Consider the following 27,000-nt stretch of genomic DNA (forward strand, 5'->3'; position numbering starts at 1 on the left):
GGGACAGGCTTTGATCATTCATTCACTCACGCAGTTCAGGCTACAAAAAGAGAGAGAGAGAGAGAGAGCGAGCGCCTGAGAGGACTGAGCAGAGAGAGAGAGAGAGAGAGAGAGTAGAGGTGCGTCCAGACTCCACAGAGTGACTTCCAGTCCAGCAGGCCAGGCCTCCGCATCCGTATAACGACGACAGGCCCCTCCTAGCTTCCTTGCTTTCATAATAATAAAATAGGAATAGAATAGAAGTAATACATATACCGCATATCAAATTAATGCTAGTAAAATATCTCATACATGAATCGGGTAGTATCACATGACAATATATATGCACATTGTAGCCTGTAGGTGGGTATGTGTAGCGTAGAGTTGACATGGAATACACCCGCATTCGACATCCTTTACTCCCATCCCTGGCAGCCGTCGGAGCGGTAGTTGGGCTACCGCAGGCGCACCACGTGGCAGCTGATCTCCCCTCAGAGGTGCGAATCCACGGCCCTGGATGGCGATCGGGTAGCTGTCTCTCTTGAGGGAGTCCACATCCAAGTCGGCCCGCTTTTTTGGCTGTGTGCCACCTGTCCTGCGGGCCCCCGCGAAAGGACTCCAGCCCCAGGACCACAAAGAAAGCTGCGGCGCGAGAGCGAATGGGCGCTGCCAGCGTGTATGTGTAAGCGCGCGGCGACAACGGCGGTGGTCGGGAGGTGCTGCAGGGGAGCCCATTGGTGCACCCTCACAAAGATAACAAGAAGTCGCAATAAAACATCAAAGTGTGTTGGTGTCAGAGAGAGAGAGAGAGAGAGAGAGAGAGAGAGAGAGTGAGGACTGTATACAGTATATATGCATATATGTAAGGCCTACACCTCCCATTTGCATTGGAAAACGCAAGCTTAAATCCATAGAGTATGTAAACATTGCAGATTTGATAAAGGTATCTTGATGTCTGTATGTAGGTATATTTCCTTAGCTTGCTACTGTGTGGACTGTGGAAAGTGATCTCCCTTCCCTCTCATGTACCCTATCCTAGTGCTGATGTGTGAGAAAAGGAACTAGAGAGAATGAACATGTGCTTGAGTGTGTGCATGGGGCCATCATGGCACATGACCATGGAAGACTGAGTGAGTAGCATCGTGCATGGAGGGAGAATCATCCGCATATCTTCGCAATCCAGCAAAAGCAGCGTGTGGGGCGCGCCCCTTGCAATGTCTCCATCCAGCTGCAGTGGACAACACACAGCAGGAGAGCCTTGCTTTTAGGATGGGCAAAAATTTTGGGGGTGGGGGAAAAGGGCAAAAAAATCTCCACAGGCCAAAATTTCTTTCCCGTTTCCCAAAATTCTCCTCTCTCGCTCTCTCTCCCTCGTCCCATATTCGAACCCAACCCTTCCCTATCGCAAATCCTTTCTGGTCATCTGTTACACAGTTCTTCCACTATTCTGTGTTTCCTTGTGTGTTGGGTACTTCATGAACTAATTAGAACACTGGTCCTTGAGGCCTCTCAAGCTGGGGTCTCTTGAGGCCTGCCACAGCGGTAACCCCGATAAGCGGCCACCTATCAAGATCAAACATCATCTCAACCCCTGGCCTGCCTGTTCTCTGTCTTGACATATTTCAGCTCTGGTCACTCAGCTGGCATGCTAGAATCCTAGCCTTTTTATCTAACCATCTCCTACAGAACTCGCAGCTTAAGAAACCTTGAGTCGCACCCCTTCCAATTCATATAGATGAGTACGCACTTACATACCTGATAGGCACATCCTAGGTACTATCAACTCGTAATTGAGTCCAATCAAGGACGAGTTATAGTCTCTTCACGTACAGGCCGTGGCCAATGTTCATCTGACTTCCCTTGCTAATTACTCTAGCCCCTGTAAGACCCACAGGGAGAGGAAAACCACGCTACCTTCAGACAGCAAAAGCCTAGCTAGCTAGTTTTGCCTCATTAAGGCTCGAGAAGGCAAGACCCGTGAGCTCCCCCCGTGCATGCCACGCTAGCTAGCTGTTACTCTCGGATCAAAACGGGACAGATGGGATGATTCCTTTAGCGTCCACCTCTAGCGAGACAGGAGACCAAGTTAACTGGCTTTCTGCTGGTTCTAGCGAGGCAGCTTGGTCCCTAATCAGTCAAGCAGGAGCAGCTGGTCTAGCCGTCGACTCAAGGATATTCGGCCAAGCAGCAGCAACTGCAGCAGGAGGCAGCAGGCAACCGTGGGAGAGCTGGGAGAGCGCCATGCTTCAGCTCGCGCCGCAGCCACAGTACAGCCATCACGATAACAGCCACCATGCCAGCAATGTGAGCTACGGCAACGAGGATGAAGGCACTTACAGCAAGCCGTCCCACAGTAGCAGCGTCGTGAACCAGCTGGTGATGCAGGCGGAGCCACTGCTTCCGAGCCATCATCACGAGCTGGTCGCGGGCCTACGTGCCAATTCTCTGATGACACCAGAAGGCCTGCTGGGAGCAGCATCATCATCGACGACGACTGCGCCCAGTAATTATCATTCCGGCCTCGGGTCGATGAACGGGTGGGGGTTGTTGAACATGGGAGGAGGCGGCAGCAGCAGGAGCTCGATGGGAGCTGGTTTCGGAGAAGAAGCAGCGGCAGTGAGCTCCAGCAGCTTCCAGGCCTCTGCCGTGGCGGCGATGCAGCACGGTTACGGCAGCTTCGGCGGTCTGGCAGGCGGGTACGGCAGTACATTGGGCGGGCCGCCCACATTCCAGCTGCAGGCTGACCAGAGACCCACGTCATCATCGGGGCTGTTGCAGCTGGGGCAGCTGGCCAACACCCTGGACCAGAGGCGGCTGCAGGAGATCCTGAAGAGCACCAGCCGCGTGGACCAACTGGCCGGCTGCAGCACCCGGCTGGGGTTGAACCTGGGACTCGGCGGCCGCACCTACTTCGCCGCCGACGACTACGCCTTCGGACGCCTTCTGGGGAAGCGCCACTTGGGCCGCCCTGATTCGCCGCTCCAGCAGGTCCCCTCCTGCCAGGCCGAGGGCTGCAAGGCCGACCTGGGCATGGCCAAGCACTACCATCGCCGCCACAAGGTCTGCGAGTATCACTCCAAGGCCTCCACGGTCATCGTCGCAGGCCAGACGCAGCGCTTCTGCCAGCAATGCAGCAGGTATCAATATGTACACCTATTTTGAGAGAGAGAGAGAGAGAGAGAGAGAGAGAGAGTCGAGGCAACTTCACTTACCTTTCTAATTCGTTCCTTATTTGGATTCTTCAACAACCACCGTATTGTAATGGTTTTGCAAGGTTCCACGTGCTTGGTGAGTTCGACGACGGGAAAAGAAGCTGTCGCAAGCGCCTGGCAGATCATAACCGCAGAAGGAGAAAGCCTCAACCAACCCCCATAGCCGCTGCTACCACGGGCAGCAATGGCACCTCCAGCACCGAGGCTGCGCATGCAACTGTCGCCAAGGACCACACCTCGACTATCGATGAGCCAGCTGCGGGTAAGCATGACGAAGAAGGCGAAGAGACGCACAATGATCCAAATTCAAGAAACGGCAAGTTCTCTACTCGCTCCACGCTCTCGTATCACGATGAACGATACTGCCTTTCACGTCATTAATCGCATAAAATTACTCAGCAATGTGAGAGGTACAGTGCCGTTCGCGCTTCGCGTCCTTGATCATTAACACTTGTTTAGAAAATCACCATCGCTTAAGTACGCGTTAGTGATCTCGTACTCAATCTTTTTGCAGTGCATTGAAATGGGTTACATTAATAGGAAGTACTCGGGTTATCAATTTCTGTGCCCTTAATTTGCAAAAGCTTATCACAGATTACAATGACGTAGCTGCACCGACACATAACAAGTCTCATGAGCAGTGAGGCGTGACCAAGAAGAATTCCCCATCAAACATGTCTCAGGAGTCAAACTGCTTTTCACCTTTTCCGTAGATCGATTGGTCGTCTGATTAGATTGACAGGCCATCGTAAGTCTTTCTATCAATGCATGATAAGACCCGGAACCATCCCGGAAGTCAGTGCTACCTTACAAGTTCTTCTTACATCCGTATTGTTTTCAAATTTGAGAATCCATGCCCATTACTAAAATCTCTTGCAGAGCTCGGGATGCTTTACGTAACGATGCGTTTCGATGCCTTTCAGCAATATTTATCGATCGATACTGCTGACCTTTGACCCGAAGGCGAGGCGCCGTCGAGGCCCTCAATCGTGACCCATGAGTATGGAAGCTTTGATCTCCCATAGCTCATGAAACACAATCCGAATATTGGCCTGCCCTCCTTGCTTAAGCTAGGGTTGCCAACAACATCTAGATCCTAAAGTTTCTATCTAAGCACTTACACCATTGCTTTAGCATTGCCTTTGTTTCTGAACCTTAAGATTTCAAGCATAATTTCTACAAGGAAAAACTTGTGTTACATGAGCAAGCATGAATTGTACGAACTTAAATCTACATAGTACTATATGTCTTCCTACATAAAATGGGTCTAATCTTTGAACCACACAATGATAATTGTTGACAAACCTAGATGTTTGTCTTAAAGTGTCGTTTTGGAGTTGTCGACTGAGATCCCTTCCATAATTAGAGCACTATTGAATGGATATCCATATCATATACTAGAGTGGTTCACTACAAAATCTTTCACTTGACAAGCTAAACTACAAGACAATGAAAGTACCTCTTCATGTCTAATAATGGGTAGGCTTCCAGAATACAATTGATTGGCTCTTAAGGATATGGGATGTATTGATTCAAGCTCTTAAGCGATGCCCATATTTGCCCTTAAGTGATGCCCATTTATTCTCTGGAAGGGTTGGGAACTCCTAACTTCAATATATCTCATCAAAAGGTACTTTCTCTTGACCATTTATATCTAGCCATAAAAGGATTCAACTTTTCTTAGATAGCTTCAAGGAAACAATTCAAACGTGGACCTTGTCACCTTATTAATGTGCCACACGACTTTCATGTGAGGATTTTTATTTAAAGATTAGTGAGAACAAAATAAACATATGTTAACTAAATATCTTAGAAGTTTTGTAGCTTGTTTAGGAATTTTTTTTGTAAATTATTATATATTGAAATAGGTTAGATAATTGATTTGTAAACACCCCTTAATAAACATCTTTCAAGATTTTTGATAGTGTGCCCCTTGGTGGATATCAATGAACTTTTCAGTACCTTTATAAAATCTTTTGTCTTAATTTCTTATACAACATACTACGTCTAGGCTTATCCTCCATAAAAGGTTGGAAAATATATTTTTTGGTAATGTTATAGAGTAAGTCTTGAAGCCATAAGGAGGAAACAATAGAGATTTCTTCTTACTCATCGTACATAACATCTTTATGAAAAATATGTTTTATCTAATCAGTATATGTATTTAATAAACATGTGCTTTGATTTCTAAAGATCTAACATGCATATATTCCAAGATATATGCTAACTGTGATCTTAGCTATCCATATGAAGTTAGCCTAGCAAGTCTATTTCAAGCACCATTACAAACTAATGCAAACTCTAACGGGTTTCACTATATGGAAACCCTTACTATCATGTGCATTCAAAGCCTAATTTAAAAACATCTTATCTATAAATTTATCATGTACCCTTTGATCGTATTCAACTTTTAAATATCCCCATTAAATGATATCCTTATGTATTTAAAAAGGGTCAACATATGGACCTTAAATTCCCTTTTATTGAAACCATGTGATAGACTTATGTATGAGCACTCCCCCCGCCCCCCCAAAAAAAAAAGAACATGAATGTATATTGTATAAACTTTGAGCATAGTAAACCTTAAGTTTATGTAATATTTGTGTTCTTTCATTATAGAGACTAATGATTGCATAGGAATGCTATTGGTAGGCCCACCCTTTTATATAGTTTTACCATTAAATAGAGAGCTCTATCAAATTGTGGAAGGTAGCATAGGTAAAATTGTTTTATGGTAAATATGTGTGATTCTATATATCCTAATTCACTAATATATCACTATACACATCTCTAAATATTCTCCCTCTACCAAGCCTTCTACATTGGAAACACACATATAAACCAAATAATAAATGTGTGCATATTATTATTATACAACATGTCCTATATATTTAACCTCTTTCAACTAATCATTGAAAATTTCACTTTTCACTGAAAGGGTATGTTTGCTTCAGTACTAATAGTTCTAAGAAGGTAATGGATTACAGTCATACTTTGGTACTAATCCTCTCAATGTTGGTTTTGGTTAACACCTTTAATTTAATATAATATTGTATGGTATATAAAAATGGGGGACCCCATGTTGTGGGAGAAAAATGGCTTTAGATGGGTTCTAGTTGCTTAAGTATGCAAACATGTTACATTGGTATAAGCTTTATTATCCAAACTTTCCATTTCCTACTAGGTTTATTACCCAAACTTTCCATTTCCTACTAGATTTTTAATAGGAAAATTATTTAGGATGTGCCTCTTAACTAGTTTCAATTGAGGATCATGATGTCAGTATGACCTAAAATCTATTTCAATTCGCTAACATGATATTGGGTTTGCCACATCTTGTCCCACATGAAGGATTCATATGAATATGATTCCTTTTGATAGATCAATGAAATTGTTTAGTTATTGTAAGAACATGATTTCTTAGATCATTTAAAATGCTAAACATCAATTCTTGAGTTTTATGTCTAGTGAAAATCCAGCTATATTCAACCCCTCATGCATCTAACCTATCGTGCATAGATTTGGATAACATACATAATGTCTATGGTTCAAAGACAAGTTTGATCATATATGATAATATTCCAATACATAATCATCCCACATAAACAAAAGAAAAACCTATTCTTTATTACTTTAGAACCCTCTTTCACCTTCATACATAATAGTGAAAGATTGTACCTCGAGCCTAAAAGGCTTAAGATGAATTGTACTCTATCATATATCTTTTAGATATGAATACTATATTCATGACAATGAAACATAATACCAAAAAGAACCTTGATTCTTCTACTACAATGGTCAAGGAGTTTTGTAGGTCATTTGAATCACTCCAAAAAGATTTGTAGTTTTCAAGCTAGGCATCCATTGTTACCCTCAAGAGTGCCATTTAATGTTAAAGCTTCAAAATAATCTATATCTATAGCTCTAAATTCTTCAAGGTTTCCTCTTCTAATTACTCTTTGGACATGTTATTCAAAGATGTCATTTTGCAATTGAAATGATACTTCATACTTCTTCATGTACAACTCAAGACTTTTTCTTAATTTTCATTAATGGCAAGAAGGTCCATGGTGAATGCTTTTAAAATTTGACATAGATGTCCCATAGTGGGAAATAGAACACTTCTTCTTGTGAAGATAAGTGAAACACATTATGACTATTTCCTTCCACACCCAAGTGATTAACATCTTGAAAAGTTCTTTTGAATCTCCAAATGCAAAGGATGGCTCTTATGTACAATGTCATAGGTATTTTCCCTTGTAGGAAAGAACATAACTTATAGTTCTAGAAACCATATCCTCATCAATCAAATTACTCTAACAACTTTAGGGGAATGCAAGATCCTTCATGATGAAGAGGTCAAATGCATAGTCACTTGTGATGCATATCATGCAATTTTTCGAGCCTTTCTGCTATTATTGGAGGAGCATGGTTGCATTCTCTTGGTGCTATATTAGACTAGGAGAAGGTAACTCTTCTTATTAATACCAATGGACCTATTGATGATGCACACTATGAAGATGAAAATGATTGCCAATGATGATGAAGTTGTAATAATGAAGAGTAACTTCATCTTATTTCCCTAATCAAGAATATACTCACAATTGCAATGCATGTGATAAGCTTCATATGAAAAGGTGAAGTTATTCATTCATTGTCTACTTCTATAGTTAGGAATATGTAAAGTGACTATGTTGCACGAAGTAAACTCAATGTAAGATGTAGTGATTTGACTCTCTAAGAATAGTGGAAAGGAAAGGTACAATGAGGGTGCATAATTTTGAGGGTTTACTAGATCCTTAGGATTTTGTTGATATAGGCTATAGGGACTCTAGTTTCTCAATGAGCTCTTATTCACAATGGAGGGATGTATGTGTGTATTATTACATTTAACCACGTAGTCGAGTATTTCAGCTTGAACATCCATGGAATATCATTATTTACATTCTAAATATTGGGGGATTATCATAGGCCTTTAGCAAAGAGTATAAATTTGCAAATTCTCATCAATGTAATTTACATGCCATTTGTGCAATTATAGGATGTCAAGTTCTATTTCAAGGAGGCTAGAATGCATCTTTGTGAAGTTAGTGTACTAGATTGGAAGAAGCAAACTATTGATATTGTTAGTAGTCATGTGTGATCATCTCCTACATGTGAGCCTTAGTCTAAGTCCAATGAGGACATTAGGAGCTCTAATATTGCCTTTGTCTATCATTTTATGTGTCTTAGACACTTTAGGTGGAGGGCACATTAGTGCATTTCTTTTTGTGCACTTGTGGGTATTTTTCAAGGGTTTGACAACATTTAGGGTTTTCCCTATTTTTACCTATATATAGATAGGTAGCCCTCCCACTTTCATTATCCATTATCCATAATTTATCCTTTGTGATCAACTAACCCTCCTCATTCTCTCATCCTTGTGCTACCATATCTAGCATTCACATTAACGTGTAGAGATGCATGTGGGGGCTAACAATTACAGCCTTGTACCTTCAGCCATTGCAGTCACATAGATCCTTCTCTCTCCTTGTGCATTCTCTTTTTATCTCCTTCTTCTCTCCTTATTCACTTTCCTTTTTCCATTGCGCACTCTCACATGGTATTAGAGCCAAGCATGACAGTCAGAGACCTCGAAGAGGAGCGTGTTGTCCTCCACGACAAAACTTGCTCCGTGTCATCCCCATGTGCTATAGACCTTGTGCTTGGAGTCAAATAGGGTAGGGTAGGACAACCCTTTTTTTAGGCTACATTTACTAGGGCATATTTGCATTTTTCTCCTAGGCATCCTCTACCAGTCTCAATGGTACCATTACTACGCTTGAGCAATATCAAGCAGGGTAGGTGGCCATTCTATTGTCTGGGTAACACCAAGACAGACCTACATTTTTTTACAGGTAACCCCCAACATAAGTGCTACAAAACTAGGCCCTATATCACTAGCATTTTTGTGTATACAACCCTCGACACATGCTACAAGAATAGGCCTTGCATTGCTTACGTTTTCTCTAGGCAACCCCCCCCTAAATCTACATTTTGTTATTGGGCAACCTCCTTTTTGCTAGCGACAGCCTTTACAACTAGGGGGGCAACTCTTTCCATCTAGGCAACCTCTTTACATGTGGACAACATTCTTTCTCTACTACTACATTTTAAACTGCAGGTTGGTCTTTTTCGACCAAGGTGACTTCTTTTTGGTGTTGGGTGGTCTCCTTTTTTAGGCTAGTAGTAGAGAAAATTTGCATTAATTATAGATACACCATTTTCTAGCACTCCCGATACATTACCAACCCTTGGTTTGGTTGTGATTACAAGTTGAAGACCTATTTTCCTCTGCATTTACTACTCTATCTCTTTCTCTACCTGGCATTCTATGTTTCCTTCAACATTCGATACTCCCCATCTACCTTGCCTCAATCAATTTTCTTTTGTACCATGGCCCAACGCACCCTGATTATCACGAGGACACCTCTTATTGGTCACCTTTATTCTATTGGCAGCATCTTCTTTTGTTTTCTTGTAGGCACTTTATTGAAGGATATCGATGGCTGACGTGTGTGCTGTGGGGGATCGTGTGGTTCACGACTAACCACCATCTTATTGCTCTTTCTTATTATATTCTTCCACGGCTTCTAGTCCCTAATTGGCATTGATGGCATCTCTTGAGCGGGTGCGAGTCCTACCCTCTCTCTATATATTTGATAAGCTAGATGGGATGAATTATCCTCTATGGTCGTACCACATGGAGTGTCTTCTCGATGATTGTGACCTTTGGGATTTTTTTTCTATCCCTCTACCCTAACCTACCGTGTATCCTCATGATGGTGTGACCATAGACTCAACAAGTTTATGGGATTGGTTGAATGCCAAAGCCTGCTCCTCTCTCCTTTTGAGCTTTATAGATTTTGTGCTCGTACATGTTCCACATCTTGCTACTACTATAGAGATTTGGAGGAGATTGGCATCTCTCTTCCAAATCCAGACATTTGCGCATCACTTATCTCTTGATTGAATCTATGATAGTTGTTTGTCATAGGTTCCCCTATGATAAGGGGTTGTATGATCCTTAGGATGGGGGAGATTCGGGATGAGCTTTCATTCCTTGGTACAAACATTTCTTTAGAAGATCTAGCTGTGACACTTCTCTCATATCTTGCATTATCGACATATGATGTGTTCTACACCAGTCTTCTCACTTCTCATAGTCAAGAGACTCTCACTTGGGAGGAGCTAGTTCCATGATGCACATCATAGTGAGCTAGTTTCTTGTAGAGCCCATGCACATGGCTGTACCTATGCAGTTTCATCTATAGGCACAAGACAAGCCAAGTAGAAGAAGTTGGAGTCATCTTTCGACTTTTATATAGCTTTTGTGGGGAAGTGTAGAGGATATCCCACATGTCTTCATTGTGGGAAGACCTTGCACCTCGAGGAGAAGTGCTAGAGAATATACCCTCATCTATGCAAAGGGCGGATCTACTTCGAAGTCATCTACCTCTACTTTAGCACCCACTATTTCCATTGAGTTAGTGTTTCTATATATTTATCAAGTAAAGGAGCCTTCTTTGATTGTCTCTTCCTTTGATTGCTGCCTTTGATTGTCTCTTCCTTTGATTGCTGCCTTGGCTCTTAGACAATGGTGCATTGAGTTGTATGACTCCTCAGGGTGATTTGTTACAGGTTCTTTGTCTGTCTGAGGGTATCGTCACTACTGGTGACATTTCTTCGGTGCCTATAAGTGGTGTTGGCACCTTGCCTCTATTTATTGATTGTCCATTGAGCTCTCTTTCTGAGGCCCTACATGTTCCTAACTTGGGCTTCTCTCTCCTCTCAGTTCATGGCCTTTCTCAACTCAAGACCCACATTGTCTTCACAAAGCTGACTCTCTCCTCTGAGTTCATGGCCTTTCTCGACTCGAGACCCACATTGTCTTCACAAAACCGACTATCTTTGTTGAGGATTCTTCTATAGGAGACATTTTTATGATAGGTTGGCAAGAGACAGAGCTATCTATGCTTCCTTCCCCATCCATTGTGGAGGGCACTACAGGGTAGCTTTCTATTGCTGCACCCATTTTTCATTGTGTATTGTTTACCCCACAGGTTCCATAAGATCCCCCACCATTTCATTTGGTGGTTTCCTCGTATCTCCCATTCCTTTTAGAGGGGGATGATATTCCCAGGTAATTCACTATATGTATACCCTCTATATCACATGCATTCAAGGCCTACTTATAAATATCCTTATCTGTGATTTTTTTCTTAACAAAAGATAACCCTTTTCTATTCAATTTGTAAGTAATCTCTTTATGTGGGGCCCTTATGTATGTAAAAAATATGTTAAAATGGTATTTTAAAAATCCCTTATGTTGAACCCATGTGATACATAAATATATTTATGACTAACCTCCTCGGGTTGATATTGGTGGAATGGTTGTGGATTTCTTGGCCCATTGTGTTTCAGAGGGGGCTTCCTAGGATCATGAGGAGTTGCTTCAAGGTTTTCAATCTACTTTGGGCCTTTCTATTATGTGACTACCCCTCTTCTTCTTCATCGCGCAACCATTCCCTCTTGTGGCTTGGCCCTTGGTCCTTGGTGTTTCTATGTAAACTTATGGTACCTTCAATAGTTCCTCACTATCTTATAGTTGGGTTCAAGGCTTGGCTCGTCCATTCCCAACTTGAGTTTTCTAATATGATTTATTTGAAGCCTCTCCATTTCCATTGCCCTTTGGTAGCCTTCCATTTGTTCGAATGTTTATATGAAGAGGGGCTCTTGCTTCTTAGCTAGCTTTCTTCATCGATGGACTACATTGGCATTGGCACTCTTCCTACCACCCTTTGATTTGCATCTCATTTGTTCTTCACCACATCTAGGATGTAAGAGGGGGTGTAAGGAATCATGTGTGTCTTATATGGTTATCTCCTACCTTGTGAGACACAGACTGAGTCAAAAGAGGACACTAAGAACTTTGACATTATGTTTGTCTATCATTTTATGTGTTTTAGACACTTAGGTGGAGGGCACATTTGTGCATTTCTTTTTGTACACATTTGGCTATTTTTAAAGGGTTTCACCACATTTATGGGTTTCCCTCTTTTTTGCCTATGTATAGGTAGTCTGCCCTCCCACTTTCATTATCTATTATCCATAATTGATCTTTCGTGATCAACCAACCCTCCTCATTCTCTCATCCCTTGTCTGGTGCCTACACTGACGTGTAGAGCTACATGTTGGGGCTGAATGTTGCAACCCTTTACCTTGAGCCATTGTAATCACACTGTTCCTTCTCTCTCCTACATTCTCTCTTTGTCTCCTTCTTCTCTCCCTGTTCACTTTTCGCTTTCCATTGTGCACTCTCACAAATATTTATACATGGAGACCGATTGATGATCCTATGTAGAGGACAATGAATTCCAGTAGTGCTTAAATTTTCGTAATGAAGATTGAGGTCCTAGTTTCTAGTTGAAAATGTTAAGGATCCACTACCCATGAATCCCATATATTATGTGCATTCAAGAGATACCCCTATAGTTGCATGTCTTCCTATATGGATGACCCTTTTTGCATAAACTTACGCATTATTTCAAAATTGATTTTAAAATTCCTCTTATAGATTTGCTTTGTTAAAGTTAAATACACAAATAATAAACACTCCTATTGAACTCAGGTTATAACATCATGGGTTTAAACCTAGACAAGGATATACAATGTATCTCCCTAATTTTTCTTGCAAGTGAAAATCCTTGTAGTTGCTTACAGACATGTTATCCATGCAGTATATGCATTGTTTCATGTTGGAAACTCATGATTATTAATTTGATACTATAGGCATAAATTTTCAAAATTTGAAGATTGTATGTGTAAGAAAAGTGCTTGGGAGTTTATGAATATAGTGGAACTTTATATATATGCAAGCCTTGGCATGGAATGTGATAGTATGGTTTGTATGGTTTTGTTTGCATAATTGGCCCTTTTGATAGAGGGTAATTAGCATGTGTAGCCATTGATAGAGGAAAGGGGTGGATGATGCTGATTTGTATACATTGCTTGACATCCATTGGTTCAAGAGGACAAGATTTATGCAATAAGCATTGTTGGTGACTTCTTACATTTTATTGTAGCAGCATAATACTTGATATTGACAAGCTATGGAGGTTGTGTTTTGTTTTCACAATCATGGATCTTCTAGGTTTGGAAGACTGCTTGCCTTTTTCCTCAATGACCACAAGTACTTGTTGGACTAGAATGTGGCTAAAGACCTCTAGCTATTCTTTTGAACCCTCGATCCCCCATGTTTATTTTATTTCCATATGCATCAATAACTAGGATATGTTTCGTTGATCGTTTGTTGTTTGCTATGCATAAGCAACTTCACATAGCATCTTTCCATCTTTTCTTTCCATGCAAGTGGGGATGTGTTGATATTTGCTCATGGTTTTATACTAAATGATGATGTTAACAAAAACTTGCAGATCATGAGATGATTGGATGAAAGTATAAGTGAAGCTGCAAGGGCTCTTAGACGGATTCCTTCCTTTTTCTCCTCACAAATAGGCGGCTCTTTTTTATGGGTGTGGGAACGTTTAGGTCTTCATAAAACTCTAGAGCACCGATATATTGCTTCTGTGGGGAGACGTTGGTCTGAGATGTGATGCTAAGGTTTTGAGTCCTCACCGAAGACAGACACATTATCGGTTGGGTAGGGAAGAGCTCCTTGCCATGTTGACAAGGAGACAGATATCTAGCTTGGATGGAGGCTCCGAAGTCTCATATTTTCGTTTCTAATATATTACCAGATCGCCAAGGTGAATAGAAGTATGTTACTGGCTCGTTTGAAAATAGGCATATGATGAGTAAAATATATGACCTCATCACCGAGTTGATCTGTGATGGCACTACGAACATGGGATCACATCCCTCTACTTGTAGAGCAAGCTGTAAGATTGTTCTTGGATCATGGAGCTATTCAGTTCTCCATCCTTCCCCTTTTTGAGCTATTCACTTCAGATCGAGAGAGAGAGAGAGAGAGAGAGAGAGAGAGAGTGTGTGTGTAGACCTAATGTGGACTAATATTGCTGCAGGTCACACAAGTCCACTAATAAACAAGGACTCGGCACCAGGCACTCCACCTGTGGAGCATCACGAACAGAAGAAGCAAAAGATCAAAGACCACACTGCCGTAGCTGAGGCAAGTCCCACCACTGCCAGTACATCAGAGAGTGAGGATCTCAAGGTAAAAGCTGAAGCAGTCAGTCAAATGCACCACAACGTAGCTATGATCAACTCGCAAGGCAATTGGGGTACTAATGGTGAGCTTCTTGAGTATGAAGATAGACCTGATCTGGACATGCACTTCCTGATTCTAATTTTGCAAGTATTGTGTATAAATTTGCAGGTAAGTTGATTTGAACATGACATACTGACGCTGTATACGTTAGTAGCTAAAGAAATAGGCTTACAGTTGAGAAATGAAATGTTGATATGTGCCACAGTATTATATCAAAGAGAGAGAAATTATGGATATGCCTGCTCCAATATGATTTGCACAGTCGCTAGCTAATAGCCTCGGCTGCTGAGGGGTTTGAAATCTGAAAGGTGTTATATGTGCATGTATATGTGTGTGTATCAGTCTGATTATGAGCATCTTCTTCTGTAACCACAGCTAATCTAAATGTTTTGTGATCTTGGATGATGCCGTGTTAAAAGGTGGACTGGGCGACATTGCTGAAGGTGGTGGTATCAGATCATATTCCGCTGAACGTTCTGTTTCATCATCAATGGCATGGCTTAAGCCACCTGGTGGAGGGAATCTTGACGTCAGAACTAAGCCTCATTCGACGAGCGACAGTAATAACATCGATGGCCCCAATATTTCTCTACTTCAGGCAACTTCTAGTTCCATGCAAATCAAATATAACCAGTACCATCATCATGATCATCATCACAACCAGCACCACCAGCTGTACTCGAGCAACCATGATGTAGCTAGCGCTCATAATAAAGATGACCATGCCGGCACTATTAGTGAAGCAGGAGATTCAAGCAGGATGAAAACAGTACTACAGGATGGTGGTACTCTGATGCAGCGTCCACTGTTCATGCATGACAGCGATGGCACTGATGAGGACGATGATGGCGACGATGACGACAAGGACGACGACGAGGATGAGGCATCCGGCCATCACCTGACCATCAGCGGGTACATGCATCATCCATTGTATCATAACAACAATACCGATGGTACGGCATCACGCAGTACTTTCAGTTCCAACATGCAGCGAGGATCAGTGCAGGATCTCAGCCAACGATCACAGGCACTGATGGTCAACAGTCTGGATCCGTCGCCAACAGATGATGGACGCAACAACAGCAAACTCTTCTCCGCAGCAGCTGCGGGGGATCTGCAGGATTTCAAATCTTTCGCTGTTAATCAGCGATCGATTTTCGGGTCCGGAAACTTGATGTAGTAGAAGGCAACGTCTATGAAGGCAGGTATGACTGTCTCGTTCACGTGAAGAGTGTGGCATGCATGCTAGCACTTGATATACACACTCTTCTCTTATAATCTCTTGGTAGTAAAGTCAGTCTCATGCCTGTCTCTAAGCAAAGCTAACCTCCAGCGATTCTATTTTGTTTTTTGGGGGAAAGTGAAGTAGGTTGTATTCAAATAGCAAAAAGGAAACAAGATAGTATTACATCGCTATGCCATGGTCTTCAGCTTTCGTTTGAGTTGGTTAGCAAAACGTGATTTCTAAAGACATCCTTTGATATTTACATATAGCCTTTGAACCATTGAGTGTAGAACGAAAATTAAATAGTATTATACTAAGTAAGAAAATAGAATGGTATTAAATTGTTGTAGCAGCCTCAAAGCGAGCATAGAAGTAGACTGTGATTCTTTGAGAAATCCTTAGATATTTACATTGGCTTTAGGCTTGCACGTATTGGGTGAATGCAAAAAATGTTTAGCATTTTCTTGTATTTCAAATTAAGTCTTTCAAAGACATCAAGATCCATGCCACTTTGTGTTCCTTTTCTAACTTTAGGTAAATATTTTGAGTGATTGAGTCACTCTTGCGAATTCGCCTTTATGATCTTCTCTTCTTATTTGATAACTTGCCAAAAGAATCCATTTCTCGGTTCAGAAACACCACTATCAAGCTTGTCGTGAAACATATCAAGAGCCCTTAGTTTCTATATTGTCCACAACAATGCACTTCTCATGGTAGCCCATGGGATAGGAGGGATTCTATTAATAGGTCTTCCGAGAAAAGCCCTTGGGTGGTAATGGGAATTTTATCCTATAGAGCTCTTTCAGAACTTCTTGGTTTTCTAGGCAGGTTATGGAGAGATTTGAGATAGTTTCGATTTCTTTATTGCACCTATTGTATAGCCCATTTCACTTCTCTATCTTTGTATCCCTTCCATTTATCCATAGATCCATAAGTAGAATAAGGCACATAAAGCATGCAATTTTGGGGTTATAGTGATAGACCAAGTTTGATCAAAATGACTTGAGAGTTCTTCCATCGTACACACCATCTTCAATCAAGCTTGGTGACTCATCCATTACCTTGTTGTGTAGGTTGGGGAGAGTGATTGGAGTAGTCATGTTGGGTCATCCAAAATCTTCCATCCAAACCTGCAAATCCACTTACATGAAGAATAGATTAATGTTAGTACAGTCATCTATTTGAGCTTGAATTATAGCTAGATCCTAATTGTTAAGTCTAAGTTCATCCTTTATTATGTCGTCTGTGCAAAATTTGTTATTGTAGTTTGATAGATCCAGCCTATCGAGAAATGTTAGGGTTTAAAAAAAAGAATAAGCATGCCCATACAACGGAGCTAAGCTCAAAGGTGATTGCAATGTCCTAGTTTGTTAGGTATCTGCACTGTGAAGGAATCTACACTATGAAGAGAGAAAAATGTAGTCCTTTGAGTAGAGGTGTTGATGAAGAGGAAAATAGTTGCTCTATGGAGGGAGCAAAACACATTCATTTGGATAGTGAAATGATGAAGTAGACACTTGAAAATGAAGGATAATACTAAAGGGAGCAAAAACTTTCTTCAAGAGCTATCAAAAAGGGAGAAGATGATTAAAGATCTATGAGATAATGATTGTTGTCAAGGTGATTGTTGGGTAGGCAACAAGAGAAGAAAATGTCAGGATGTCTATTGAAGATCTCTCAATGAAAGTGGCATGGGCAACTAACTTTTATGCAACTCTTCAAGAGAAGATAAAATACAAAAATGTAGGTACTTGATGTCAGGTAGATAAAGAGGGTATAAACAATTGTAGAGATCTTAAATCAATTGCAAAGATAGCCTCTAGAACATGTCTGGTGGTTGAGAACTGTCACTTAGATGCTTAGATGGCCATAGAAGTCTAAAACGCATTAAAAAATAAGCATGATCTATTGTATGTGTCAAGGCAAGAGTGAAACAAACAAGCATAGCAATGAGAATAAGGAAGAATAGGTGGCCATGCTATTTGGACTCAAAAAACACAATCTTTAGTGTTAAAAGCCAATGGCAATGTGAATAAGACCTCCAAAATGAGGTCACCTATTCATATGGTTCCATGATTAGCCACACCACACATTGAGATGCCCACCAAGATAGGGATGTGGGTAGTAGTGGTGAGGGGCTGAGGTAGGAAGTGTAATGGGGTAAATGTACTCATAATAAATAAGATGGCATGAGTATAGATGTGCATGCCTTATTTGTAAGTGCATAAGTCTTTGAACCATCTAGGGTGTCCTTGAGTTGTCTCTATTGGTACTAAAAATAATTCAAATAAAGCCTTTTTAGAGCTATAATGGAGACCATGATAGGAATGTATGAAATAAAATGTAGCTAATGACTTTGGTGTCTCAACACTCCCTCTATGGATCCAAAAAGATGCCTCGATAGAGTGAAAATGACATTCTCCACCCTATATACCGTTTAAATGTATGGAAACCCTAAAACATTAAAATTGCAATAGGAGCCCCCAAATAATATTAGAGAAAAGGAAACACACTTGCAAGTCGAGAATTTCAACTAAAAGGAATCTTATGGAAAGAATAGTAGACAAGATGAGTTGATGGTGCTCAAAATTTGACCTCAAGAGAGAAGCCCCTTCCTCCACACATTGAAGTTTATAGGAACACAAAGGTGTATGTGATCCTAGGCGTCAAGAGAGAGGACTCTATCCCCATTTTCATACTCAAAAGATGTGAAGGTAGAGTCACCAAGTCATGGATGAAACATCTAAGGTCCTAACCAATGTGAAACATATAGAGCTTGGGTATCAATAGGTGAGAGGGTTGCTCACGGTCAAGTACTTGATCCAAGGGTACATAAAAAAAGGAAAGGCTTTTTACGACAATGTGCAAAGGACCACATGGATAGTGACTCACTCTCAAATTGAAGAAAAAAGACCCATATTTGAAGCGAGAGAGAAATGCTTCTGTCACTAAATTGATTGCTTATTAGTCATTCTCTATTTAGTAAATTTATGTCAACAAATTAATGACTCACTTTCCTTTAAGTGTTGATGATGATCTTGCATCGCCATGAGACCATTTAGAGACCAGTATTCCTAGTGCATCACTGAATGGGGTGATCAGAGCAGTGTGACGATGGGGATATCTGGTACATGCAGTACACGTTATGAAGGGGGAAGGAAGTGTCTGCCAAGTGTAAGAGTGTACACAAGAACCAAGGAGTTACTCATAAATGAAGATGGATTGAGTTCTAAGAAGAGGAAGTGCATTAGCATTGTGTATATGTATCTATGTGTGCATCTGGGGACACTTGGGAAGGTTTACTTGTGTGCAATGAGCATTGCATTTATTTGGTGTCATCCTCTCCCTTACAAGTCAAGGTTTAAGGTCTTTTATTTCATTAAGAAAGATGAGAGAGGTAATTCTCTCACTAAGACAAGAAACACGATCCTTTGGAAGTGAGGAGAGAAGTGATTTTCTCTTTCGAAGGTCTAAAATAACACAAGATTTTGTGGGAAGTGAATCTTAAGGTTGAGGCCCAAGGAAATCTAATGAACTCTCTTTATCTATGGCTCAAGGTGGTTGCATGGACCACAAGTTAAGAGTACAGTTTAAAAAGCTATTTTTAAAAAAATAGACATGGTGAATCCATTTTTAAAATATCTCGCGATAGAAAGCCAATCTCTAAAAATGGCCCAATAAGTTTATCAAAAACAACAAGATCTACAACTTTCGTGTGGATGTTTTTCCATCCAAACAACGCATACAGAGATATCTCGAAATTGGTGTTGTAGAGTAGGTCTTGGGATAGCCACATCTTGCATGAAGATCAACCTTTCCAATATTGGCATTCAAGTCTCTCGCCAAGAAGAGAAGCTCTTGAAAGCCAAGAGGAGGCTCTCCTTGGGTGTGGGGGAGGTGAAGGAAGCATCACTTTGCATGCATCCAAGAGGAGGAGAGAAGGTGCAAGTGTTGTGGAAACCCTACTGAAATCAAGCTCCAAGAGAAGGAGAGAAGGTGCAAGTGCTTTGAAAGCCCTGTTGAAATCAAGTGAAGAGAAGGAGAGTGAAATCAAGTTCCAAGAGAAGGAGAGAAGGTGCAAGTGCTGCGAAAGTTGTGCTGAAATCAAGTTCTAAGAGGAGAAGAGAAGGTGCAAGTGCTGTGGAAGCTCTACTGTTGAAGTTAAACTCCAAGAGGAAAGCCCTACACATATTGTATAGGAGAGAAGGAGAGACTCAAGAAGGATCAAAAGGTGCCAACTTTATGCAAGTGTTAGTCGGTTGTATACCATGCAAGGAACCGTGCAAGTGTTAGTCAGTTGTATACCATGTAAGGAACCGTGTTAATCTCTCTCTATGTCCCTAATGTGTTGTCAATCTCTCTATGTCTCTCTCTCTCTATATCTTTCTTTTCTCTCATATGTTCTTTCTCTATTCCAGCATAATATTTACCATATATCTTTTAAGTATATAAGAAAGTTGAGAGTGTATCTCGGATCTTATAACAGCTTCCATTTGAAACTCTCAATGAATCAGCCCCTCTCAAACACCTCCTAGAGTTGGCCTTTCAAAACTAGGTAGAAGAGAGATGGGAGGGAGCAGTATCAAAGATAATCCCCGCAATACAGCCATCAAAGTTGGTGTCCATATAGAGTCATATAAGGGAGGGTGAATGGGCATCTCCTATAAAGCCAAGGGTTGGGTGTAGCTTGTGGAGTTGAAGAGGGTAGCAAACTATCAATATATCACGTAATGGAGTGAATTGCAAAGATAAGGCATTGGCCCATAACCTCTATGTCTAGATGGAGTGGAGTGCTATGAAGGCAATATCATACAATATTTGTCTATTTACTACGGAGCTAAGGATCATGGTAACCACAGAATCCAAAAATAGGCGAAAACTTTGTAGCATATTATGGTGGTCTCTTGAAGAGCTTATAACCTCAAAAGATCTTACAATGTCCTTTTGCTTGCAAAGACCTAGTGTGCATTGTACATCATGTTATTGCCTTGCATATTATTAAGCATAATGACCTCTCTCGCCTAGAATGGCAAGGTAGCACAAGGAGTGTTGAAGGGGATATACACATGCTTTGGGGGGATATGAAGCAAAGGGTGATTGTGACAGTGTCTATTGGTGATACTTTTCTTGCTATAGTAGGAGCATTGAGTGGTTTGTGCTTCTCTCTTTGGAGAAATGGTAACGCTAGTGCTTGAAACTTGAAAAGGGGGATAAGAGGGAAAAGAAGATAATTGTATTTGTTGATGGTGTAGTTGAAATAAATAAGAATTTGGAATTTGAGTGTTGCTGATGTCACAATCTTTCTTTACTTGAAAAGAGAGTTAGGACATTTAGCTCTTGGAGTACCTCTACTCAGATACCATAGTTAGAAACAATAGAACTTACATGACAAGGGATTAGGCTCGCACCCAATGGCATTAACACATTTTCTTAATTGAGAAAGAAAACTTATGAGCATGCCTAGAGTTGTGATAAATAGTACATCACAAGACTTTTGTTCAAATTCTCACTTATTTCATGAAACATATATACAAAATTTTCACGCTTTTATACATGATTTAACTTGTAATTTTCATGTTTATCTCAATGTTCAATTAGATTACTCGAATCTGCAATTTTTGTGCATCGTTTCACACAACTATAAACATGCTCAAAGTAGAAAAGAAAAACTAGGGAGCTATTGGCTATGTAGACTTATGGTTGCAACCATGATTCTTCAACTAGCAACTCCTTGGTATTTTTCTCTACCCTTCTTGCATACTCATTGGGTTGAGTGCCAACATTACAAATTGAATGCACATATTAAGAAAATATTACATATATTAACCTTGAGTGAGATAATTATAAAAAAAATGACCAAGAGTAGCTTTATTACTTGTAATATATTAGATATATATGCTACTACAAGTGCGTTGATATGTCAACCCTGTTATGAGAATGCTTATAAGTTGACTCATGGCTAATGGGCAATTAGCCAACAATACTCAACTGCAAAATGATTACATCATGAGTATTAACTACAATTAATGCTTAATAATCATAGATACAAATAAAAACATCATGCGTACTAGATACAATTAATACCAAATAATCACATATAAAAATGAACCTAGAAAAGATACTTACAAAGTCCACTTTCCATGTGTCAATGTCTCTTAACCCAAAAGGTAATGCTAAATACTCACATATAAAAACTAAAACATTCGTAAAATAAAAGCATCATGAGTATTAATAGAAATTAACGCTAAATAATCGCATATAAAAGTTAACAAAAAAAAAGATATCTATAACATTTGCTTTCCATGTGTCGATGTCTTTCAACCCAAAATGTGATGAATCGAATCACTCCATTTGGATTTGTCACACCTGTGTGTACTAAGGGTTAAAGAACTCATACTCCACCTTGCTTTGGGATTCTATTCACTCTTAACTATGCTAATACTTATTGGCATTGGCTTAGGATCCAAGCCTTGCTCTTATCTACTCTTATTTTCCACTACCTTTTGTTTGACCATGGCTCTCTTGTTAGAAAGTATATTTGTAATCCATTCTCAAGCCCAATTGTTCATAAATCTCATATATAGGAGATTAGGATACTTCTCATACATTGCAACAATCATTTCTTGCACTACATTTGGGTCTTAATTTTGGAAGACTAAAAAAACTCTCTATAGTTTGGGTGTGCTATGGTATACAAGTAGCTCAAGACCTCCTTTCCCTGCATGATTTTCGAGGACCCCACTCAAAGAATCTAGTTGTTAGCATACATCTATTTGGGGTTTCACCCCCCTTTCTTCATGCTGTTGGGCCTCTACCAATGGGCTTCTATCGATCTCTCTCTATGGTATTGTGGAGGGGGGTTCCAACCACTACCAAAACATCCTCTACCAGAACAACCTTTTCCATGACACTTACATCCATGGCTTCTACAACTAGCACTCTTGTGGGATGGGATATGCTCTTGGAACTATCTTGCATCTAAGAAAGAGAAAGCTAATACTAGACTAGGAGTTATTGGGTATTATGTGGCCATTTGCAGTCGTGAAGGTTGAGGGATGGTCATATATTGATATAGATTAAGTGGGATCTTGACATGATCTCCAGCACATCAAAATTTGCATTAAGATTAAGAGCAACATATATGTAGAACCCAGTATAGAAACTCAACTATTACTCAAACCATGACTATAAAAGAATAAACCAAAAATATATTTAAATATAGATAGCTGTACCTTTGATCTTGCATTTGAGGAAGGTAAAGCTAATACTCTAGGAGTTGTTGGGTATTGTGTGGCCATTTGTGGTCTAGAAGGTCAAGGGATGGTCATATATTAATTTAGATGAAGTGCAATGAGACAATGCCCAAAAAAGGTCTCTACCAAATTTTGATGTGGTGAGGGTCTTGAGATGATGACCCCCACCACATCAAAAATTACATTAAGATGAAGAGAAACATATACATTAAACCTAGCATAGAAACTCAACTATTACTATAGCAAACCTACTATAAAAGAATAAACCAAACATACATTTAAATATAGATAGTTGTACATTTGATTAGTTGATGATCTTTCTTTTCTTTTCTTCAAGCAACAAATAGTATAAATGGTGCACCCTAAACATATAAGAAATCTATAATTAAATCCTTTGATTGTATATTTATTTAACTCTATAACCAGATGACTCGATGTATGTAAAATGCTACTTTTAATTCATTATATGATTAATAGAGTTAAATACTCTCCTTCAGTAAATTAAGATTATTCAAAAATTTCCCAAACTATATAGATTTCAATCCCATTTAATTTATCAACTCATGTGTTTTGTCTTTAATTGCTAGGGCATAACAAGCATCCATACCTCTACTCAGATTCTATTGTAGTGCTTGCATGGCTTTGCATTGCTTGAGCTATAGTACTATACAAGAATGCTTTACGTAAGCTTAGTGAAGCCTAGTATAGATCACCCCAAGTGTAGCCAAGCCTAGTAGCCTAGCAGGGCTTGACCCACACTTAGCATAGGTAGGCATAGTCAATCCTAGTGGCTTGGCATAGCTTGATCAATAGTTAGCCTATGCCTATACTTAGCCTAAGCTTACTAAAGCCTAGTTTAACATGGCTTTCCTTGCCTACAATTAGCATGTATAGGCAAGGAAAGCCATGCCTGCCTTTTTATACAACTATGCTTCATGTAAAGCTTAGTGATGCCTAGTATAGCTTACCCCAAGCGTGACCAAGCCTAGTAGCCTAGCAAGGCTTGGCCCAAACTTACCATACGCAAGTGTAGCCAATCCTAGTGACCTGGCACAGCCTTTAGCCTATGCTTTTACTTAGCATATGCTTAGTGAGGCCTAGCCTAACATGGCTTTCCTTGCCTACAGTTAGCATAATAGGCAAGAGCAGCCAATCCTAAGGGATTGTTCAATTTTTTCCTCATGCCTAATTGTGGTAGTGCTATCATTAGCAGATAGATTCAACAACATAAGTCTTCCTCTTGTTAGTCCCTACTAAAACTCGTCTTATACCATATAGTTGATGGCATCTGTTGCTATGGCGTAAAGTAAGCATGCAAGAGGGCGTCCTTGATGGATGGACCTTGTTTTCCCTCTAAGCATAATACATTGCCAACCCCCCCCCCCCCCCCACAAAAGGACCGATGGTTGCATCTCATATATACCTATCTTTCTTAAAGTTAGTATGCTCTTTTTGTACCTAGGCATCGTAGTGGCCAAAAGTCCTCTTGCCAAAGTCTTTGCATGTATCTTATAAGCTATTTTAAGGCAAGTGATTGGGTGCTAGTTCGCTAAAGCCTCTTTCTCATCCTTTTTATATATATCAGCTTAAGTACGCCTTCATTCATCGAGATTGGTAGTGTTCCTAGTGTTATTGACTCCTTCGAAACGCAAAGTAGTAAGGGTTTAGTTAGGTCCTCCATACATGTTGGTAAGAATTCGTTCGACAGTCTGCTAATACCTTCCGATCCCTTATGGGCTATGGAATTCGGCGAGGGACTGATATACCCACTTAGATTCCTGACGTTGTTTCGTTGGATATGGATAGCAGATTCACAGGCTTATCATCAAACAAACAAACAATCAATCAACGTTGTTTCGTTGGAAGGTGAAAAACCTTCCAACAATAAGCCTTGGGGGTAAGACTGCCTATAATTGACAAATTCTCCACTAGAATCCTTAAAATTTTGAGGGTTTTCTCACCTGTTAACTTTGGTCTTGGTCTTGGATATAAATTTTAAATTTTCAAGGTGAGATTATACCAAACCAAGGTGTACTTTGGAGCGCAATTCATGGTCTGAGTCGAAAGAGGCTTTACTAGCCTTGCATGTATTCCCCGCGCTATCGCTATGTTTTAAATGTTGCAGAAAGGTTTGAAATTTGAAATTAGATGCTGATGCCTCAAGGAAGGTTTAAATTTTGAAAGATGCCTTAAGGTTGCACCCAAGGTTTGAACTCACTCAGCCATGGACACACCCACGTCCTTAGACGGTAGACCACATCTTTCACCTTTCATTCTGTTTTAAAATATAGATTTTCATTCGATTTAAAAATATGGATGGAAGCTTGGAAAATGTTCGAAAGTTAATACTTACATATAAGCTTGTGAAGTTGGCAGTTGGAGTGTATCAATCAACTGAAAGCGAGTGTTGCATCCTCGGGGCGAGAGAGAGAGAGAGAGAGAGAGAGAGAGAGAGAGAGAGAGAGAGAGAGAGGTCACACCATCAATGTACGTTTTGCCGTTCTCTCTGATCTGATCTAGGTAATAAAATGTTTCTGATCCCTTGCAGGTCGCCGTCCTCTTATAGCTAGAGCCTAGAGCTGGTCCAAATCAGCGCAGCTCGGCAGCTGCATAAATGAGGGCGTGACACGGGTGGAGATTGATCGCAATGCCCAAGTCCCAATTGCTCCCATGGAGCTAGTAGCTGCAGTGCAGTACTACGGCAAAATGAGAAGCCGACTTCCTCCTGCTAACGCCGCGGATCGAGACACGTTAGGCGTGGAGGGAGTTTTATACGTCCCGCACGTCTCTATATCCTGACTAAGAAATATACGCAGATCCGAGCCTATTTAATTTGATGTACTTCCGAGCCAGAGGGCTCTGTGTCTTTCTTCTGCCTTCTTCTGATCATAGCTTTGAACTATCTATCTAGATTCTACATGGCAGCGCCATGCGGTGAGTAGCCCACATGTCTAACTCGACCGCATGCCGGCTGCGCGGCTTTTCAATTAGTAAAACTGATCCTTACTTATATTGCAGTTTGTGATAAACGTGCCCAACAAGTGCATTGCCGAATTTTCTTGACGTAGATACACCTCAAAGTGTTACGCTACCGTCTACTTATCACACAAGGATACCATGTGGTGGGAATGATGAGAGAGAGAGAGAGAGAGAGAGAGAGAGAGTTGCATATTCGCTGAGGGATTATATAGAGGTACTTTGTTTTGGTAGGATATTAGCTTGGACACAATAGGCTTATTTGGGACTATATGAGGTACTTCGAATTCTTAGTATATCAGCTTTGATATAATAGGCTTATCCATCAAAAGTATGTGATTGCACCCAAGAGTAGAATATCTATTTACCAAGAGCAATTAGGGGACTAGCAAGCATCACAAAGTCCAACTTTAGCCATGAGTTGGGCCTTCCATCTCAAGAAAATACCTTACGCTTTCTTCATCCTGGGGTTTGAGTCCATGAAAGTGTCACAGTTGATCTTCTTTTAGACGTGTTGTCTCTTAGCCTTTTCGGCTGTTGTCCCAATATTCATTTAAGTAAATCCCAAACTAAGCGCCAAAGAAGATTAGACATATGCTTGTTGAACAAAAAATCATTCTTGTTTTCTCATACATTTAATACTAAAATCCTCTCACAAAATACTGAGGGGCGATAGATTAGCCTCTTCAAATAGAAATTCTTTCAGCAATATTTTATATGAATGCCATTAACAAATGAGTTTGTGCAAAGGGCTCCATATGACATTATTGACTCCATGGTTCATGAAAAGTTAGGATAGTCTATTTACACTTTGGACAAAGTCCATTTCCTATGTTTAATTTGAAAACTCTATTGTTTGTGTAGAGGCTTTTGTATTGTATAAGCCAAAGCAAACACGAGATTTTGGGGAGAATTACTAAAAGCCAAATTCTAACAACTTGTAGCTCCCCAACTAACACTACATCTTTTCTTAAGATGTCATAACAATTCTATGACCTGTTTTATTAAGGGAATGAGTAGTAATTTCTATCTATTTCCACTCTTTACACAAATGGGAATGCAAAC

General features: G+C 40.4%; 1 protein-coding gene across 3 annotated transcripts; it reads left to right on the plus strand.

Annotated features, from left to right (window-relative positions):
- Positions 1-1,284: 1,284 nt before the first annotated feature.
- On the plus strand, positions 1,285-25,986 carry LOC148040846 (uncharacterized). 3 transcript variants are annotated; one of them, XM_087669831.1, is made up of 5 exons: positions 1,285-3,116; positions 3,254-3,507; positions 14,276-14,503; positions 14,901-15,686; positions 25,508-25,986. In XM_087669831.1, exons 1-4 carry the CDS (start codon positions 2,023-2,025, stop codon positions 15,659-15,661), a joined length of 2,337 nt encoding a protein of 778 aa, XP_087525957.1. In that variant the 5' UTR covers positions 1,285-2,022; the 3' UTR covers positions 15,662-15,686; positions 25,508-25,986. The 3 variants fall into 3 exon arrangements, with proteins under 3 accessions (XP_087525957.1, XP_087526027.1, XP_087525998.1); XM_087669901.1 differs by having other exon boundaries at positions 14,901-15,682; XM_087669872.1 differs by lacking the exon at positions 25,508-25,986 and having other exon boundaries at positions 14,901-22,594.
- The last annotated feature ends 1,014 nt before the right edge of the window (positions 25,987-27,000 follow it).

The sequence above is a fragment of the Lygodium microphyllum genome, chromosome 1, assembly GCF_053477565.2.
Source record: "Lygodium microphyllum isolate KBCC chromosome 1, Lygodium_microphyllum_v1.1.10, whole genome shotgun sequence".
Taxonomy (NCBI): Eukaryota; Viridiplantae; Streptophyta; class Polypodiopsida; order Schizaeales; family Lygodiaceae; genus Lygodium; species Lygodium microphyllum.

Coding starts and splice junctions, on each gene's coding strand:
- LOC148040846 (XM_087669831.1), top strand. CDS start 2,023: ATGATTCCTTTAGCGTCCACCTCTAGCGAGACAGGAGACCAAGTTAAC. Junction 3,117..3,253: donor TTCTGCCAGCAATGCAGCAG/GTATCAATATGT, acceptor TGGTTTTGCAAG/GTTCCACGTGCTTGGTGAGT. Junction 14,504..14,900: donor AGGCAATTGGGGTACTAATG/GTGAGCTTCTTG, acceptor CCGTGTTAAAAG/GTGGACTGGGCGACATTGCT.